The sequence below is a fragment of the Spinacia oleracea genome, chromosome 3 (assembly GCF_020520425.1).
Source record: "Spinacia oleracea cultivar Varoflay chromosome 3, BTI_SOV_V1, whole genome shotgun sequence".
In the NCBI taxonomy this organism is placed as follows: Eukaryota; Viridiplantae; Streptophyta; class Magnoliopsida; order Caryophyllales; family Amaranthaceae; genus Spinacia; species Spinacia oleracea.
In genome coordinates this window covers 131,003,529-131,022,122 of record NC_079489.1, presented here as the reverse complement: position 1 = coordinate 131,022,122, position 18,594 = coordinate 131,003,529, and the positions used below count along the sequence as shown (strand labels likewise).

General features: G+C 36.7%; 3 protein-coding genes across 6 annotated transcripts; 1 reads left to right on the top strand and 2 right to left on the bottom strand.

The window, feature by feature from the left end:
• The first annotated feature begins 3,143 nt into the window (after positions 1 to 3,143).
• Positions 3,144 to 5,524, top strand: LOC110786148 (photosynthetic NDH subunit of lumenal location 4, chloroplastic). 4 transcript variants are annotated; one of them, XR_002532797.2, is made up of 6 exons: positions 3,144 to 3,625; positions 3,724 to 3,816; positions 3,975 to 4,035; positions 4,136 to 4,204; positions 4,326 to 4,460; positions 5,159 to 5,524. XR_002532797.2 is itself a non-coding variant. In XM_021990685.2 (5 exons), exons 1-5 carry the CDS (start codon positions 3,233 to 3,235, stop codon positions 4,406 to 4,408), a joined length of 699 nt encoding a protein of 232 aa, XP_021846377.1. In that variant the 5' UTR covers positions 3,144 to 3,232; the 3' UTR covers positions 4,409 to 4,779. The 4 variants fall into 4 exon arrangements, 1 of the variants encoding a protein (XP_021846377.1); XR_002532795.2 differs by having other exon boundaries at positions 5,147 to 5,524; XR_002532794.2 differs by having other exon boundaries at positions 5,139 to 5,524.
• Positions 5,525 to 5,714: 190 nt separating this feature from the next.
• On the bottom strand, positions 5,715 to 7,046 carry LOC110786136 (heavy metal-associated isoprenylated plant protein 23). The gene is made up of 2 exons (XM_021990666.2): positions 6,254 to 7,046; positions 5,715 to 6,149 (listed from the first exon to the last, which is right to left on the bottom strand). Exons 1-2 carry the CDS (start codon positions 6,423 to 6,425, stop codon positions 5,842 to 5,844), a joined length of 480 nt encoding a protein of 159 aa, XP_021846358.1. The 5' UTR covers positions 6,426 to 7,046; the 3' UTR covers positions 5,715 to 5,841.
• Positions 7,047 to 8,815: 1,769 nt separating this feature from the next.
• Positions 8,816 to 16,801, bottom strand: LOC110786147 (aspartic proteinase-like protein 1). The gene is made up of 10 exons (XM_021990684.2): positions 16,257 to 16,801; positions 13,058 to 13,196; positions 12,013 to 12,248; positions 11,614 to 11,844; positions 11,350 to 11,491; positions 11,199 to 11,269; positions 11,011 to 11,110; positions 9,902 to 9,962; positions 9,731 to 9,802; positions 8,816 to 9,397 (listed from the first exon to the last, which is right to left on the bottom strand). Exons 1-10 carry the CDS (start codon positions 16,535 to 16,537, stop codon positions 9,129 to 9,131), a joined length of 1,602 nt encoding a protein of 533 aa, XP_021846376.1. The 5' UTR covers positions 16,538 to 16,801; the 3' UTR covers positions 8,816 to 9,128.
• Between the last annotated feature and the right edge of the window lie 1,793 nt (positions 16,802 to 18,594).

Sequence of the window (18,594 nt, the reverse complement as noted above, 5' to 3'; positions counted from 1 at the left end):
CTAATATGATTGTTCTATCACGCCTAACAAACATAATATTTTTGGGAAATTGGATTATCATGCTAGGTCCCTTAATGCTATTTAAATCAGATAATCACGATCGAATTAGTATTATATGTTGCATATCGCTAAAATCAATTCAGATTAGTTTAATAGTTAACGCATGTCCCTTCAATTATTTATGCTGAGCTAGTAAGGATATCCTGCCTCTGGAGTTATCGACGAGCGAATTACTCCTCTCGGTAGTTACAGTCCCCCGAACCCTCAATCTCTACCTTGCGGGTGTATATTGAGAGATCCCCACACCAGGGATCACAAGGGAACCTACGGCCGTCGTGGTCAAACATAATTGCACTCCCTTTATGTCACGATAACCGGGTTTTGTCAGTTTTTCTCATTGTCGTTAAAAACTGAATGGCGACTCCTATATTACTAGTCAATTGGGTGTATACTCACAGGAAATCCAATTACACTTGATTGAATAAAAATAATCGTCACACCCACGAGGGACAAGGTCACGCATTAGCCTCGCGCTTTTTCGACCCCCTCACACCCTATCAAACGGAGCCATAATCATAACGCAATAATTCATGCTAATGAAAACCAATGACCTGACCTTTTAAGCTATGATTTGCCTAATTCGGTCCTGATTTTCTGTTTCTGAACTCTCAAGCCAATGAAGAATAAAAAAATCTCAAATTGGGATCAATACACAAGTCAATTCAGTAAAACAAAGGGCAAGATCAATATACCAGAACGATTAACTACTCGATTGAGAGAATCCTACCTTCAAGCCTCGAAATTTTGCTAAAATACCCAAACCTCCAATTTGAAATTTAACAATTAAAACATGAAAAAAATAGAAATACACATATTTAGCCTAACATAATCCATCAAAACAATCAAGGACGATTAAAAAAATTTAAATGTAAAAAGAATACAAGAAATAATCTCGCGTACCATTGCGGAATCACCTACTTGCTCTCCAGAATATCAACGAGCTGATTAAGAAGATCTACCACCAAGCCTTCCAATTAAATCGCAACACGTTCCAATTCCACCCCCCAAAACGCCATCTAGTACATGATCCACCACCAATTAAGCATTTACCCATTTCGATTCTACCACCAACATCGTCTCCTTTGCCAATTACACCACCAAAACAATGCCCAGAGGTTGAAGTTGTTTCTCGTTGAAGATCGATATGAATGAAAGGCGGTTTAGTCGATAGAAAGGTGGGCAAGATTTGGGCTTTGATTTCCACTTGCCACCATATCTTGAATCAGAGAAAAATAAACTTAGGTTTTGGTGTGAGTTTGGTGGAATATTATAAACTTATTAAAAATGAACAATAACGACGACGATAATGTGAAAATGCAAATTCAATTTTTCTTTTTAAATTTTTTAGATGTCCCGCGCCACTTTTTTAACGTGAATTACATTTTAGCTCTTTTAACGAGAATGTTTTTGCTCCCGTCGTTAGTTAGTGGTCGTTGAAAGCATTAATTCTAGTAGTGTAAAGAGAGGCTATGCTTGAGACTGGGAATCCTCTCTAGAAAATTAAAACTTTCTTTCCTTTGCTCTTTGCAATCAATTGGAAAAGTTTCAAATGCCTCATGCTTCCTTTTAATGTGATTCCCAGGTGATCAAACAAATCTGTCCTCTAGAAGAAGCTTCCCAAATGACATTCCTGATAATGGAGTTGACAAAGATCGAACCAGATTCCAAGGAGATAGCTGGCTGGAGAGAACATTGTTGATGTATTGTATGACGGTCAGTTAGCAGTGTCTCTTCACATTCATAATGACTTCGGAGATCAGCTGGTAAGATATCAGCTCATTCTTTTAAATCTTTGGCATTATTTTCCCCTTTATATCTTGAAATTCTTATAAGTTGTGTTTGGGATTGATAACTGCTGAGTTGATTGAATAACCTTCAGAGAGGGTTAAAATACTATTCTTTGGGTATTGCATTTTAATATGTAGTTTTTTTGGTTAATAGATGTGAGTTAGTGGTTTTTTGTTGAAGGAGTGTTTAATTTATAAGTGTTCTATTTTAATTGTTGCAGGAGTTCGTGTTGCATCTATTGATTTCATATAGTTTGAAGAGAAATCGGTGTTGAAATACGGTTATAGGGAGTATATAAATTTCTTTATCTATGGCAAGGCCACCCGTGTAAAATTTATAACACGGGTACATAATTTAATTAATACGAAGTATATGTTTTTGTTTCATTTTGTTGGATTTGACCCAAGTTGGATCTGTATTTAATTTTTGACACCAAGGAAAATTGGTGATTGCTTATCTATATTGTTTTATTTTTTTTCTTTCCTTTCCTTTTACAGTGTTGTTTGCCTTCAAAATTAAGTCTATATGTAATGGAGATAAAACTAATATAAAATGTTTATTACTTTGTATTATTATGTAAATTCTTACATATTTTTTATTGATGCAATCGTTGTGATTAGTTAAATATGAACTTAGATTGCAAAATTGACCTATAGCATGACCTTAATGTTTTTAAATATGAACTTTGCGAATATTTTCTTGCCTAATATTTGTTGTGATTAGTAGTAATAATAAAATTTTAAGTTTTTATATAATTTCGCATGCATCGCGTGCATATAAGACTAGTGTGTAAATAAGGTAGTCGATATGAAGAAGAAAACAAATTAGAATATTAAGATGTTACTACATTTTTTGTAACATGTATAATAAGTTATATAAGTTAAATATTTTAGTTTCCAATTTAAATAATGACACATAAAAATGTCATGTATCATTGTAACACGGCTTAAAAGTCGCATGTTGCAACCTTTATCACTCTTGTATAAAATAAAAAAGATGACCAAAATAACAAAAGTATAGTCGATATGAAGAAGAAAACAAATTAGAATATTAAAATTTTCCTACCTTTTTTTTGTAACATGTATAATAGGTTATATAAGTTAAATATTTTAGTTTCCAATTTAAATCATGTCACATAAAAATGTCATGTCATCATTGTAACACGGCTTAAAGGTCGCATGTTACGACCTTTATCACTCTTGTATAAAATAAAAAAGATGACCAAAATAACAAAAGTATAGTCCGTACTTGTATAAGAAAACCATATAACCTATCCAAATAAAACCATGTATTTGTCTACTACCATGTCTTTGTGATAAGAAGAGTGTGTGTGAGTGAGGCAGTCCACTCCAACCAGAAGAAGAACAGAGCAAAAAAAAAAACAATGGCAGTATGTGCAACCGCAACAACTGCAGCACTGACATCCATTGCCAATGCCAATTCAAGCACCACCAAGAAACTCCCTCAACTTCAGCTTCGTACTTTTAAACCAACTTCTTCCAAATTAAACCCAATTCCTAACAGAATTGATAAGGAAACATCAACAACAAGAAGCATTTCCGGGAGGCGAAAAGTACTAGAAATGGGAATTATTGGTGTCATGGCAGCTTCTTCCATGTTCTTTGGGTTTCCAACAGAAGCAGATGCTCTAAGAGTAGAATACTATGCCACTACTGCTGAGCCTTCTTGTGAACTCAATTTAGTTCGTTCTGGTTTAGGTTACTGTGATCTCGTTGTTGGTTCTGGTGTTCCTGCCCCTTATAACACCCTTATCAATGTACTACAACCTCATCTTCCTTCTTTCAGACTACTTCTGCTTATTTCCAACTTTTCTTCCTAACTATAACTTCAGTTTACTGGGTTTATGGATTTCAGGTGCACTACACTGCTAGGTTTAGTGATGAGACTGTTTTTGATAGCAGCTATAAACGCGGTAGACCTCTCACTATGCGCATTGGTGTAGGCAAAGTATGATATGATGTTCTCCTCTTTTCATTCTTAAGAAAACATTACATAATCACAGTTGTTAAACCAGTTTCGCGCTTACTGTTTAGTAAGTACATACTTCTGATTAACGGTGTTAGTTTTTGTGCTGAGAATTTGTACTTTTCATTTCTGACATTCAGGTCATAAAAGGATTGGATCAAGGGATTTTTGGTGGTGATGGGGTACCCCCTATGCAAGTTGGTATGGCAGCTTGAAAGATTTGATTTTTTTTGTACCAAATGCTTTGTAAATCTTCCAATATTGTATTTCCCTGCATTTAAATTTTGGTATTTACATGCAGGTGGGAAACGTAAGCTTCGTATTCCTCCCCATCTAGGATATGGACCAGAACCAGCTGGTTGTTTTTCAGGTAGAATGAGGGAAAACTATGTGTTAATCAAACCAAGAAATAGAATAGGAGGAAAAAGACTTCAACTTGTTAATTAGCTTCTGCTATGAAAGTGCTTCTAACTTGTTGAGCTAATTACTAGGTGATTGCAACGTACCAGCCAACGCAACTCTGCTATATGACGTTACTTTCATGGGTGTTTACTCCGGGAATAGGGCGAGATGAACACAATCATACTCGGTGCTCATATAATGGACCTTGTGAGAACATTGTCCAAGTGAGTCCTCACTCTTCAATTATAATTTCTATGAGATTAAGTCATGTTTAGCCATTCATATGAGATTGTACCAAATTACCATATGACCTTATGCTCAGGGGAAATAAGCAGCGCCTTAAAGTGTAAATATGTTTCTTCCAGCATAGACCTGGAAATGATTATGTGCACAGCTAAGAGTAAGAGTGTAAGACTATATAGTCAATTTACAGAACGAAAATGATAAAGGTCGCAACATGCGACCTTTAAGCCGTGTCACAATGATAACATGGCATGCTTATGTGTCATGATTTAAATTGGAATCTAAAATATTTAACGTATATATCCTATTATACCTGTTTAAAATAAAAGTAGGAAAATCTTAATATTCTAATTTGTTTCTTTTTTTATATCAATTACCTTATTTACATATTTTCATAGTAAAAATTTTGCATTGATAGTAAAAATATTATGATGACTCATAGCCTACGTGGCGCATATATGTACCAGTTAAACTCCGACACGTAAGATTGCGACAACTAAATGTTGTCGCAACTTGCGACCTTTATCATCACCCTTTACAGAAATGTATTCTTGAATGTCATCAGTTTGAGTATTCATCCTTTAGAGAAACCAGAAATTATTTGAACTGAATATGTGTTCTGCTAAATCCACCCAACAGAATTCTTATTGTAGTAACAGACTAACAGGTACTTGAACAGCATGGGAGACACCAGATAGGCACTCCTAGCAGATGACTGCAAAACATAGTTCAAGAATCATCATGCATGACTTTAACTAGTCATGCGATGCAGATAAGCTGTAAAGAAGGTTTTACTTTTTGCTTCTTTCAAAATAGAGCAGTGAGTCCTCTCGAATCCCACTGCAGCAAAACATTCATTAGGGCCTGCTGAGAGTTTGGAATTTCCTTGTTAATCCACCTCTCTATGTTACTTCAGATTATACTGAATAGTACTAATAATAAGATGTCAGGATTAATTTCATTTTCTCTGCTGCTGTGTAAAGTGTATAAAAGATACAGTAAGTACATGTTTATAGAAAGTACACATGAATTGTTATACTGTGAACTGTTTTGCACATTCTCTTACTTCTTTTCAGAGATACTTGATGAATACGATGCAGGAAATGATGTACATTTTCTTTCAAGCTTAATTTCAGACACGTTTGTTGTTCTGATTATAGATTTTTGAACTAATTGCCTTTTCAGAGGTCCTTTTGACAAGGTATTTCAATCTAGGCATCATGATTACTGGTACGTTGCAGGGAAAATTATAGGAGTATATTTATCATTCGAAATTAGTCTGAGAAAATTTACATAGCATAGCTAAAAGTCTTACAAAACCAAGATGAAACCATCAAAATTGGAAGAAAAAACAGAAGTGATCTACATGATAGAGCAAGCATTTGGATTATCATCACTGAACATGGAGATAAGAGGGTCCTGATCATATCGGGAGACTGTCCCAGTTTTCGGGGTTTCAACAAAATCCACCTTCCTGACATGACCAGGAGGAGCTTTCTTATCATAAGAAGCCAAAGCATAAGGCTGAGATACCAAATTGTAAGGCACATATGGCCATATTTCTGCCTTCTTCCCTGTTGATTTCGCCTTCTTCAACACCTTATTTGCTTCTACATATCCTGATACTGTCACCTTCTGCTGCTTCCTGTTTATCTCCACTTTCTTCACCCCTGCAAAACCAACAATATTTCACCACCATTAGAATACCAGAACCTTAATCTCAAAAGATGAAACAAGAAATATAACAAAAGGGAAGAAGAAATAAGAAATTTACCAGAGAGTGAAGATAAAGCTTTCCTGACTTTAAGCTCACATCCATCACAGTCCATTCTGACTTTGAGCTCAACAGTTTGAAACTGCTTCCTGTTCTTCTTCTTGTGCATATGCCGCCTACCACTACCCATCATTTCTGAAATAAACTCCAATGTACCTCCTCCAACTCCCATATCTCTTTTAATTCTTTACAATACAAATTCGGAAAACCCCTCTGAACAAAGTTATATCGATCTTGCTAACTTCACCTAGGAGAATTTCTTACGCAACCAAGGATTTGCAACGTATGCTTACAGAAAGTAAAATACTATGTGGTAATCTTGTGCTTTAAGGTAGATATTTTCACCCAAGATTTATACTTCGTAGTATATGATGATGTATTATATATTGTGTTGTAGGTGGTTGAAGAATGATCATATAATCATACGTAGTATATATATAAGGGGAAGGAGGCAGGTGAAGTTTTATAGCTGAAATGACATGGTTTCAGACTTTTGAAGGAAACTTCTCTCCAACAAACTAGATTCCTTTCTTTGTTACGTAGGAATCCCTAGTTTCATAACAATAATGCTAAATTAAATAAAATATACTAGGCTGCTTTCTGAAATAAAGAAGTTGTGATCTCAATTCTATCTCCTTTTTTGCTACGAAGTGTAGAAACTTTCTCTTTTATCTGTTGTTTCTTCACTAGCTTTCTTCGTACACCTTTTTTTTTAGACACGGCTGTGGTCTGTGGCGATTCAAAAGTTCAAACACGTACTTGAACAGTTGAAGAGCAGATTGCCAGATATTTATGATTAAACAGTCACGATATTGTAGTATAGCTGTATAGGCAACCGGAAACAGAGTGACGATTAATCCCTATTGAACTAATTCTTTGTATTTCATACTCTATTTGTTACAAATGTATTAGAGGGGGTTATAACCGACACAAGTCGATAGATTTGGTGGAAAACTCACTTTGTGACTTAGATGTCACAAAATGTTTGTAAGTGGTTCAAGCGTAAATTTGCGTTTAGCTGAATTGACTAATCTGATATAGGTGTTTGTTCAATAAGGTTCTTTTTCTCACCTTTACAAAAAAAAAGGCAAGATTTTATACCAACTTTTTAATTACATACACGTTACACGCCCTCTGCCTCCTACCCTTAATAGGTACTAACTTCACTAGTGTTGAAGTACAAGACTTCAAGCCATACCCGACTAACCACCCAGGCACCCACTTGGGTATCCATCAACCATACCCCGCATGCCTTCCTTAAGTAGTAAGTTCACTAAAAGTAGCTTTTCTTCTTGGAAAGAAATTACTCCGTAGAATTAACTTAGCTCTTAATTTAGGCTTCTTAACTTAATCAAGATATATAGCCTTTATGCCCTTTAATGGAAATTTTAAGACGAATAGGCCAGAATTATGCGCATCTTGTACGGAGTAGCATTATTGCGAAAAAATCGTTTCAAATTCTTCCACGAAAAATGTTAAAATAGGGGGGTGATGCTGATGGCCGGACTATACAGATGAATGGATCACAAAGCTAATGTAGGTATGAATCTGAGAAGGTGTCACGTAGTCACGTTTTAAAATTGTGTAGGATGTGGAACATCGTTGAAATATGAGGATGACACGTGGCTAACATCAGAACTCAGAAGCTGGCCCTTTTCCTTTTTCTGGATACCTTCATCTGTGGGTTGTCCGCTTATTGGTTGATATAACAGGTGGGGCCCGTGCACACTTAGTGGGTCCATTTTCTTAACAATTAAGGTAGGGACTAGGGGCTGTGATTATTTATGTAAATTTATGCTAGAGGCAGGCCACCCTTAACAGTGTTTTTAGTTTAATAACCATACCATGTACTCCCTCCGTCCCGGAATACTTGACCTGTTTTCCTTATCGGGCCGTCCCTTAATATTTGACCTGTTTCTAAAAATGGAAATATTCTAACAATATTATATTATTTCTCACTCCACCCCTATTAACCCACCTACCCCCTACAAAAAATAATTAAAAATTCAACCCCTATTCAACCCCTTTACACATTTCTCACTAACTACATTAAAATAATACCCCACTATCAACTACTACCTATTAAATTAAATAAGTCAATTCAAGTCCCTTAAACTCTGTGCCGGTCAAACCGGATCGAGTATTCCAGGACGGAGGGAGTATCTAAACTAAAGGTTGGCAAACACCAACCATACAACTACTAGCTGGCAATTACGGTCTGTTTTTTAAGGCAATACAAATTACAAATTAGGGACTGCAAATTCGAATATGAAAACTATTGTATACTGCCATACAGGCTCTCGATCTTAACTATTAGGCCAAGACTTCATTTGCAGTACAGGAATAGTTAAATGTTAATATTTGGGAATAGATAGAGTTGTATTAGTGTATTACCATTTACCATCGACGTGTGATGTTTTGTTTTTGTGAATAACAGATTACAGATACTCCATAGTATTAGTCATTGGCCGCCTACTAAACAAGCCGTTATATTATTAGCTTAGAACCTACTCCTTAAGACATAAGCTGGTTTAATTAGTTAATGTGTAAATTCTCAGTGTCTAGCATGTACGACAACATCACCTTGCAACAACAAAATTAAAGTACCATAAGTACATTCCACAAGGAACACACAACCCACAGAAAAGGGTCACTATACACCCTATATGAAATCTGAAATCCTATCAATAACAACAGAAGAACTCCATCTAAAGGATATAAAACTCTAACTTATGTACACAGCTTTAATCGAGAATTACAGAAGACCTAGGTGGGAGGCAGGAGAATAAGGGTATGTCACGTATCCAATGACTTCTCGGGGAAAAATGTGAAGCCATGGGATATCTGGACTGATATAAAATGCAAGGACGGTATTTTACACCAGGTCTTGGGAAATTACTGGTTCTAAATACCATAGTAGATGAAAGGACGCGAGCATGGAAAGCAGTACAGTTAGCCGCATCCAAAATGAAAATGGTGCATGCATTGCTGAGGCTGAAGAGGCTATTGGAGGAGTCCTTCCAGCAATAGCAGGAGGCACAGCCTGTGCACCAGGAATTCTCTGTTGTTCATTAGTAGGCAATGCATTAGGTGGTTTACCCCCTGCTGATGATGGCGTTCTTTTCTGGTTGCTTAAATCTTGACCTACAGTATTGCCATATAGGCATAATTAAATGTTTTAGATTCTTACACAGTTGCTGACTTTAACTAATAATAGCAAAGATAACTAGCTAGCTATGCTGAATTTCAAAGTAATTTTGCAGTTTTAAGCCTATTCCAACCCGTCACATATTTTTATTCATGCAACACAAAAGCAAGTTAACATGTAATGATACATTCCATGGTGCAGAAACCAAATGAAAACCTCCACACAAGCCTCGCCAAAGCAGAATACAAATTGAAGTATTAAAACATCAAAGTTTGAATCAAAGCAGAATACAAATTGAAGTATTAAAACATCAAAGTTTGAATACTTACAATCGGAATGAGACCAGCCAAGTTTCATATTCTCCCTATCAAACACCATGCGATAACCCGTCATGAAGTTCTCTGCACAATAATTTATCATTTCCACATAAGAAACACATCGGTGAAATGCACGTTTTATGGAAGATAAACATACCCCCCCACCCACCCACTCCCACTTACGGCCAATAATTGCCATATCTCCTTCAGCACGCTCTATGGCTAGACAATATCCCACAATTCCCTGCAGCATTAGCATTAGCTAGATCATCAGGTTCAGGAAAGTAGGAATACTAGATACTTCAATTCAAAGCTACAATAATGATGCAATAACCTGAAGGAAAAATTGACATAAATAATGCCAACTTTCACACATCTTCTAAAAATAATCCTAACTTTGGATTATTTTTTAATAATCCAAACTTTACGGGTTACCTTCTCAAAATAATCCGAAGTCTTTTTTTCTTGTCATTACTAATCCATTTTGGGTCTATTGTACATAGGCAAATTGATAGTTGGGATTATTTTGAGAAGGTAACCCCCAAAGTTTGGATTATTCTAAAATAATCCTAAGTAGGGATTATTTTGAGAAGATGAGTGAAAGGTGGGATTATTTATGTCAATTTTTCCTAACCTGAAAGATCCATGGTTTCCACTGATTTAATATTTAACAAAATTACAAATCCAAATTACACCAATGATTCCCATCAACACTAGAACCCATTGCAAGAGTTCACAATTTCACGTATAAAAGAGATGCTTAAATGGACTCTAGTCCACTCTACTACAGGAAGAATGCTCTGGGTACTGATATGCTTATTGACAGCTGCTTTACTAACAGATACACCATAAAACAGAGCAAACATAATACGGCTCCAAAATTGCTAAAGGTAACTGATAACTAAGTTACATGGACTCTTCAGTTTACCTCAGTACCCGTGTCAGATCCTTGACCATCGGACATGGGTGTGGACACCGGACACTTTATTTTGGACCAGAATCATGAACTATTCCACAAAAGAGCAGAGTCGGATACTTGGACACACCCATGTCCGACATTGGTACTTGAGTCCGGGTAACATAGACGGATAATTACTACTGCAGCGAAACAAATGCAAGACTAAGGCAGGCTGCTGAGATAATGATACAAGCCATGTTTTAAAAGAAACTAACTAAAAGGCTTTGATATTGAAGAACTTGGGACTAGTTGTTTGTCACGTGAAACTGTAAATATGAAGAGAGATCAAAAATGAAACAAATATAGTATAAGCTAGCTTTAATGTGATACTAACCTGATCCCCAGTGACAGGAAAAGTTGGATATTGGACCACAAAACTCTGGTTAGATGGCAGCATCAGCTCCACTGAAGGAAAATTTAGTTGCTCCTCTCCACTGTTTCAAACAAGAATAGCTTAAACATGTCAAAGTGCAAAGAAGTAACATCAAAGAAACGTATGACGAAGATAAAACAACAATTTACCTTGACTCGTAACAATATTCCCATGGATATCCATCATAACTAACTCTAGAAGCTTTAATATCCCTGTCAAACTATCAAAGAAGGCATTGCTTCAGCACTGGATCGTCACAAACTAAACTAGATTTAAAACCAAGTGACTAACAATAAGTACCTCCTTGGTAACTTTTTTATACACATCATCTGGTATAAAAGTGAAAGAAAATCCGCTGTCGACAACAGCATGAAAACTTGTTTGTTTGAGACAAGTGCTCTTCCCAACACAGACAGAATCCACGCCAACAACATAAGTTGAACTGAATGTTTATGTTAGAAGTGGGACAGAGAGAGCCAACCCCAACGAATGAATGAGAATTAGTCCGACGAGATTCCAGCCCTATATAATGAGTGGACAATATAAGAAGTATAAGAAACATACAATTTTCCATCTAGTGGCACAAATGGAGTCCACTGGTGGGTAGTGAGTCCTTGGTCACCAAAAAATATTCTCCCAGAGCCATTATCATTGAAACATAATGAGAAGGTGTTCCTAATCAATCCAGATTTTGCTAGAATACTAGGCACAGAAATGTCACCAAGGCCTAGACCCATCAGACCATCAGGAGCAACCCCCTCATCCAGATAAGCACCACTTTGCTTCTTACCACACCTGTACAAGATCAAACAGGTTACGTTCAGATTTCCTGGACATAACTCATATGTTCAACAAGCTATTTAAACAGGTTTTATTAAAAAAAATAGTTATATTGAACATGATCTACTTGTATATGACAACACGTGTAAAATAATAGGCCTAAAACCAGTCAACATAGCATACCCAAATACAACTGAAGCTTTTATATTTGATGGGCTGTTACTGCTCGATGATAGATGTAACACATCTTCAACAAGCTGACCCGAACTTGATGTATCCTCTGAATAGTATTGGACATTGTAAGGGCATGACTGATTGGGAGCTTTACAGTTTGCTTGCTGTGTGCATAGTCGATGACTGCAGGTCAGAAGCTTACTGGTACTTGAGCTAGATGGGCTGAACTCATTTAGATTCTTATCCTGCATAATAAATGCCCCCATAGACCAAGGAGCACCTGCCAATCAATCACTGGTAATAAGTGCTAACACTGTTCGAAGTATTAGCAGGTATAATGCTCACAAAGCATCACTCTACAACTCAAATCACAATAGTGAAGGTCGTAAAACAATACTTTTGCGAGTAAATAAAAGGGGTACAAATCATACTGCATGCTCATCAAAGTCATCATCAGCCTTTTCACATAATTGTGTCGAGTTCTTCCTATTTCTCTCCCGAACACCATCCTTCAGCTCTATTTACTTATTCCTTACACTAATCTTCAGTGTAAGGATAAAACTTTAAGAACACCAATGCTATGAAATCCAGATGCAATACAAAGAGCAGTTTAAAACTTCATAACATGAAGATGGGACAAAGTGGAGTGGTGCCACCTGATGCTGAATTGCCCTGTATTTCAACCTATTTGAACTCATCCTAACTTATCACCCTAACCAAGACTAATGAACTTATCTCAACTTACATTAGTTACAAAATGAACTCGGTAGCCCTAATCTGAACGTATCGGTCCTTATGTGAAAGTTGACCTTATCTAAACTTATATTTCTTGAAGGTGAAAAGAACATGACTATTAATCTGTAGAATTTCTATCAGTTTCCGTTGCTTAAAAGATACTCGTATATGGTAGCAATTTCATTATAATAACACAGATCCTAGCTAAATGAAACAAAAGAAAGGGCTGACCTCATATGCTAAATAATATAGGTATAGTGAAGAAAATAAAGAAAATAAACAAGAAAAATAAAATGCAGGCATAAGGAAAAACACATACCAAACTGCTATAATGAGTGGCAGAGAGGGAAGCGCATTGGACACAATCACACGGAACCCACAGTAGATCACTTCCAGCATCCAACGCAACCAAAAAAGACACATTTGGTGTTCCTACATCAATCCAAGTATAGTGTAACCTGCAATTTTACACCTCATAATTACAATAACAAACACCAGAAGCAGTAATCCACATTAACTTGATTGCTGCAAATTTATGCAGATATGCCCATTCATCATGCTCCCTCGGTCTGCAAATAAGTGCCATATAGACTATTTAAAGACGTCAAAACAAATAAAAACATCGTCAACAAATCCCATTTAAAACTTTAAATTGAGGAATGCAGAAAGTGTGGTAATATCTAAGCTACAATCATATAGTTTTATTAAGATTATGGTATATCCTTCATTGCGAGGGTAGGATAATGATATTCTTGGATGAAGTACAAAATATTGCAGAAAGACAGAAATTCACATTTATCAAACACGCCATCAGTCGCCATCCACAAACATTTATCAAACTAAGATTGTTACACACTTTATTAAAAAAAATCAGAATAAAACTATCACATAACTTGAAATAGATTGTGATAGTACTTTGTGAAAAATCTGTTAATGACTCATTGTTATTAAAGTCTTGAAGTAAAATCATGTCATATCCTCATTGATATAGCCGTGTAGCCATGTCAGGTTAAGGCAATGTGACGGGTACTTTCAGCGGGAGGTAGTATTATTTAGCTATTTACTTTGTCTATACTCCTTATTAGAATATCCCATCACAAACCAATGTTGTTTTAGATAAGTCGACTCCAAACCTCCTTTTTTTTAAGTCAGGGAGGTGGAGAGATTTTCGTGAGTATAACCAAGCCATGATATGCATATCAAGAATAATATCATGATATAATATTATTCTCAACATGCCCCCGCAAGACGGACGGCAGATCGGAAAGTCCGATCTTGGTGAGTAATACATCCAATTGTGGTCTAGTGAGTGGTTTTGTGAGGAAGTCCGCTAGCTGGTCACCGGTTTAGACATGAATAACACGAAGAGCACCCTTTTGAACTTGTTCACGGATGAAGTAGAATGCTAGTACAAGATGTTTCATTTAAAGTGGAAGACCTAGATGGGACTTTCCGATTTGCGGAGATATGTGGAGAAGAATATCATATCATGATATTTTTCTTGATATGCATATCATTACTTGGTTATACTCACGGCAATCTCTCCACATCTTTGACTTAGTTATAGTCTTGATAAGCAAATGTTATCTTTTATATTTGTAAAGTATATTCTCTTGATTGATTTGAAAATTGTAATTGATTCCCTTAGTTGTGCATTACGTAATTGGTTCCTTAAGTCATTTTTATATACAGCTTGTAATAGTCTTCTATAATACTAATCATTCCTAAACCTTATATGGTATCGAGTCCAAACCTCCTCTTTTTTCTTTTGTTTTTTCTATCAACAAAATTCTCATGGCTTCAAACAACACCGTTCTCGTATCTTCGCATCCCCTGGTTGTAAGCCTTCTTACGCAAACAAGACAAACTATGATGTCAGCTCATACCACCATCCACTCACCTTCTGATGATACAATGGCAGCACCCAAGAATCTCATTGCCACAGCTAGTTGCGCCACACGTCTCACATTTTGGCTCCTTGATACCGACTCCACTCATCGTGTCACTCATGACGTGTCAAACCTAGTCTCCCTGCATCCCTATGCTAGAACATAAGAGATATTAATCGACAATAGTAGTTGTGTCCCAATCACTCACATTGGTTCGCTTACTCTCCCTACCTCTTCTAAATCCATTCATTTACTGAATGTTCTGTGTATCCCTGTTTTCGAATTATGTTCTGATAATAATCTTGTCGTTGAGTTCTTATCTAATTCTTTCATAATCAAGCCATCAAGGGTAGTCTCACGGGGCACATCTTATCGAAGGTCCAACTAAACAAGGGGTTATGAATTGTCATCCCCTTCATCTATCTTAGCTCTATCTACCGGAAAATCTCCGGCAATAACTTGGCATCATAGACTTGATCACCCTTCATTGCCTACTTTTAAGAGTCTAGCATCGAATTTTAAGCTTGATGTGTCCAAATCATTTTCCTTCAATTGTAATGCATTTCAATGTACCAAAAGCCACAAGCTTCCTTCAATAAACCCACCTTAGTTTCTCATGCTCCTCTTGGAATAGTTTACACCGATATATGGACTTTAACGTTTATTCTCATTGTACTATGTTGTGTTTGTTGATCATTTTACCAAGTACATTTGGTTTTACCCTCTCAAAACAAGTTAGACACAAAATTAGTATTTGTTAGGTTCAAGGCCTTAGGTCAAAAATTCTTTGCGAAGTCCGTTAAAATCCTACACTCGGATTATGGGGGAATACGACGCACTAGCCTCTTTCTTAACTATGGATGGAGTATCTCATATCACTTCTCCTCCTCATACACCGGAAAACAATGGTTTTGCAGAATGATGTCATCTCCACATTGTAGAAACTAGGCTATCCCTCTTATCTCATGCTCATTTACCACTAACATTTTGGTCTCATGCCTTCGGTCATAGCTTCGTACTTAATCAATAGGCTTCCAACTTCTACTCTATCAAACAAATCACCTTATCATTGTTTATTTTGAGATGTGCCTAATTACTCCAAATTCAGAAACTTTGGTTGTCTATGTTGTCCATGGCTCAAACCGTACACTAAACACAAGCTAGACCCTAAATCAAAGCCTTGCATTTTAATTGGGTATTCTAAAACCAAAGTTCTAATCAATGTCTTGATCCCATTTCCAATCGGGTGTACATGTCTCGCCATGTACAATTCGGAGAATCTGAATTTCCTTATACTCGCTTAAGGTCCCAAACTTATTCACAACCTATTCCTACTTTAGATGCTTGGTGCTCTATTTCTGTGCCTACTTATCAATGTATCATAATAAGATGATTTTCCTCGGCCAAAGTAAATTATATGAAGAATAATTTAGAAATTTCAAACCAATTCTTTACGTAAAAATTACCGCTAATAAACAGAAATTTCCACCTACTGACTAAGTGAGTATATAATCAGACGAAATAAAAGCAAAAAATCATCATCTCATCAAATAAATCATGAAATTTACTTGTAGTTCGTATTAAATTAAAGCAGAAATTAACATTTACAGTAAAAAGAAATTAACATACCAACCAAGATCATTGCCAAAAGAAAGAGCTTGACTACCCTGAGAAGGGAAAAGCAACTGACGTTGATGACCGATTTTCATCTTCTGCCTTTGAAAATCGCCGATCAACAACCTTTGATAATACTCTCTGCTCATCTTCTCCGGCCACATTTTCTCACCGGAAAAACCTCTAAGCTCGTCGGAAAATCGGTGCACTAATCTTGATGTATACATCATACTACTCTCTCTCACGGTAATCAACGCCGACAACATCCATAACCACACCGCTAACCTCCTCGCCATTTTCTGGCGATTGCGGGAGTTCAATCGACGAACAGAATACTTATTTGAGGATTTGCAGAGATCTAGAAACAAATCGCAGCGAAGAAGAAGACGAAGAAAGTAGTAATTAGTGAGTGAGGAGTGAAGAGTGTGGAGTGAAGTAGCACGAAAATCAATAGAGGAGAGAGAAAAGGAAATCACGCCTGACGCTAATTACGCTCCTTCATCCATGTGTATCGTCATTTGAATTCCAACAAGTCGCCTTTTTTGTATTTCTGTCTTGCTTTATTGTTTTGGTTTAACGGAGGAGTATTTAATTATGGAAAGGGTAAGTTGGGAATTGTCATTTCCATAGCACACATGACATGATACATCACATCATATACAGGGCCACAGGGGGAATTCTTTCTTTTCTAAAAAAATTTATGAGAGGCATCTTCAAGTCCTTGTGCGATATTCACTAGAAAAAGTACAAGCGTATATCAGATATGTATGGACAAATAAATATCAGAACAAAAGACAAAATAAGAAAACAGGACAAAAAAATATAAATTGTTATGAAATATAATATGGATGCCCATTATGCCCCCGTCAATAATTCCGGAATATTCTATGGTTCAGTAAAACCCTAACTATTGTATCCTTTATATACCTGGTACTATATGGAATAAGACACACAACCCTATTCTCTCTTATCTCTCCTGTTTATTCACAACACGTTATCAGCACCAAACCCTAACCGACTGAGCAGACGAGAAACAAAGGAAGGTATCCATCGCTGAGGTAAATATTATTATACTCGCTAATCTTATTATTGAATATTTGAGATTGATATTATACGTTTGTGGCTATATGCAATTATATTAGCGTAGTATTGTATGTGATATGATTGAATTTTTGTTAATACTTGCGACTGTATATTGGAGTAGTTTCGGCAATGAATCTGACTGTATATTACTTTTGCTCCTTTTAATACTGTTACTTTGCGGCTATAAATCTTTAATCAATGCTATTACTAGAGCTGTCAAAAACTGACCCGACCCGAAAACCCGACCTGAACCGACCGAACCCGTAACCGACCATGACCCGAAATTACGGTAAAACAGGTAACCCGAAACCCGACCTGTACCCGACCCGAAAAAACCGATAACCGATTTTAACCCGATGTTGTAACACCTGAACCCGAACCCGACACCCGACCCGAAAATGACCGATAACCGAACTGACCCGACCGAACAATGACCCGAACCCGATTTGATACCCGACCCGATGTCAACCCGAAATCGATTGTTACTCGATGAAACCTGCTATTGACCCGACCTGTGAGAACCCGCTACTCGATTTACCCGAGTTATCAATGACACGACCAAATATTAACTTCATTGATATATCTATTTTAATTATTTATTGCTAAATATTGAAAAATTTAACTCTAAAATAAGTTAAACAAAATTTTTTAGAATATAAAATCCTTAAAATGTATAGGTTAATTATCAGACCCGAGTTTGACCCGTCCCTGAGAGTGACCCGATCTGAATTCTATTTGATCGGATTATTATCCGATCCAAACTAAGACCCGAACCCGAAAATAACTGTATTGCAAACCGACTTAAACCCGACTCGATAAGACCCGAACTCGAAATTATCTGCTACAAACCGACTTAAACCCGACCCGATAAGACCCGAACCCGAAATCAAACCTGACCGAAATGTGACCCGACTCGAACCCGACCTGAACCCGGGATAGGAAAAAACCCGATATGACCCGACCTGAAATCGACCCGACCGAACCCGAACTCAACCCGAATGAAATATTGACCCGACACGACCCGACCTGATCATGACCCGAAACCCGAGATGACCCAACCCAAACCCGACCCGATGACCTGTTTTGACAGCTCTAGCTATTACTCTTGCTGTTTTGATTGGAATAATCGATTGGAATTAATTGGGCTTTGTGATAATTGGCATGGATCGTGTAGAATAATATTTGACGGTATGCCATCAAAGTGATTGCTTGCTATGGACACAGTAATAGATTACTTATTCCCACTATTAATTATTTTCTTTATTAATTC

What these genes read in the sequence shown, in the direction of transcription:
- LOC110786148 (XM_021990685.2), top strand. Translation starts at nt 3,233, where the DNA reads ATGGCAGTATGTGCAACCGCAACAACTGCAGCACTGACATCCATTGCC. An exon ending in TGCGCATTGGTGTAGGCAAA is followed by an intron (nt 3,817 to 3,974) that starts GTATGATATGAT and finishes TCTGACATTCAG; the next exon opens with GTCATAAAAGGATTGGATCA. An exon ending in GGTACCCCCTATGCAAGTTG is followed by an intron (nt 4,036 to 4,135) that starts GTATGGCAGCTT and finishes ATTTACATGCAG; the next exon opens with GTGGGAAACGTAAGCTTCGT.
- LOC110786136 (XM_021990666.2), bottom strand. Translation starts at nt 6,425, where the DNA reads ATGGGAGTTGGAGGAGGTACATTGGAGTTTATTTCAGAAATGATGGGT. An exon ending in AGCTTTATCTTCACTCTCTG is followed by an intron (nt 6,150 to 6,253) that starts GTAAATTTCTTA and finishes TTGGTTTTGCAG; the next exon opens with GGGTGAAGAAAGTGGAGATA.
- LOC110786147 (XM_021990684.2), bottom strand. Translation starts at nt 16,537, where the DNA reads ATGGCGAGGAGGTTAGCGGTGTGGTTATGGATGTTGTCGGCGTTGATT. An exon ending in ATAAAAAAGTTACCAAGGAG is followed by an intron (nt 11,270 to 11,349) that starts GTACTTATTGTT and finishes CTTCTTTGATAG; the next exon opens with TTTGACAGGGATATTAAAGC. An exon ending in TGGCTGGTCTCATTCCGATT is followed by an intron (nt 9,398 to 9,730) that starts GTAAGTATTCAA and finishes GCAATACTGTAG; the next exon opens with GTCAAGATTTAAGCAACCAG.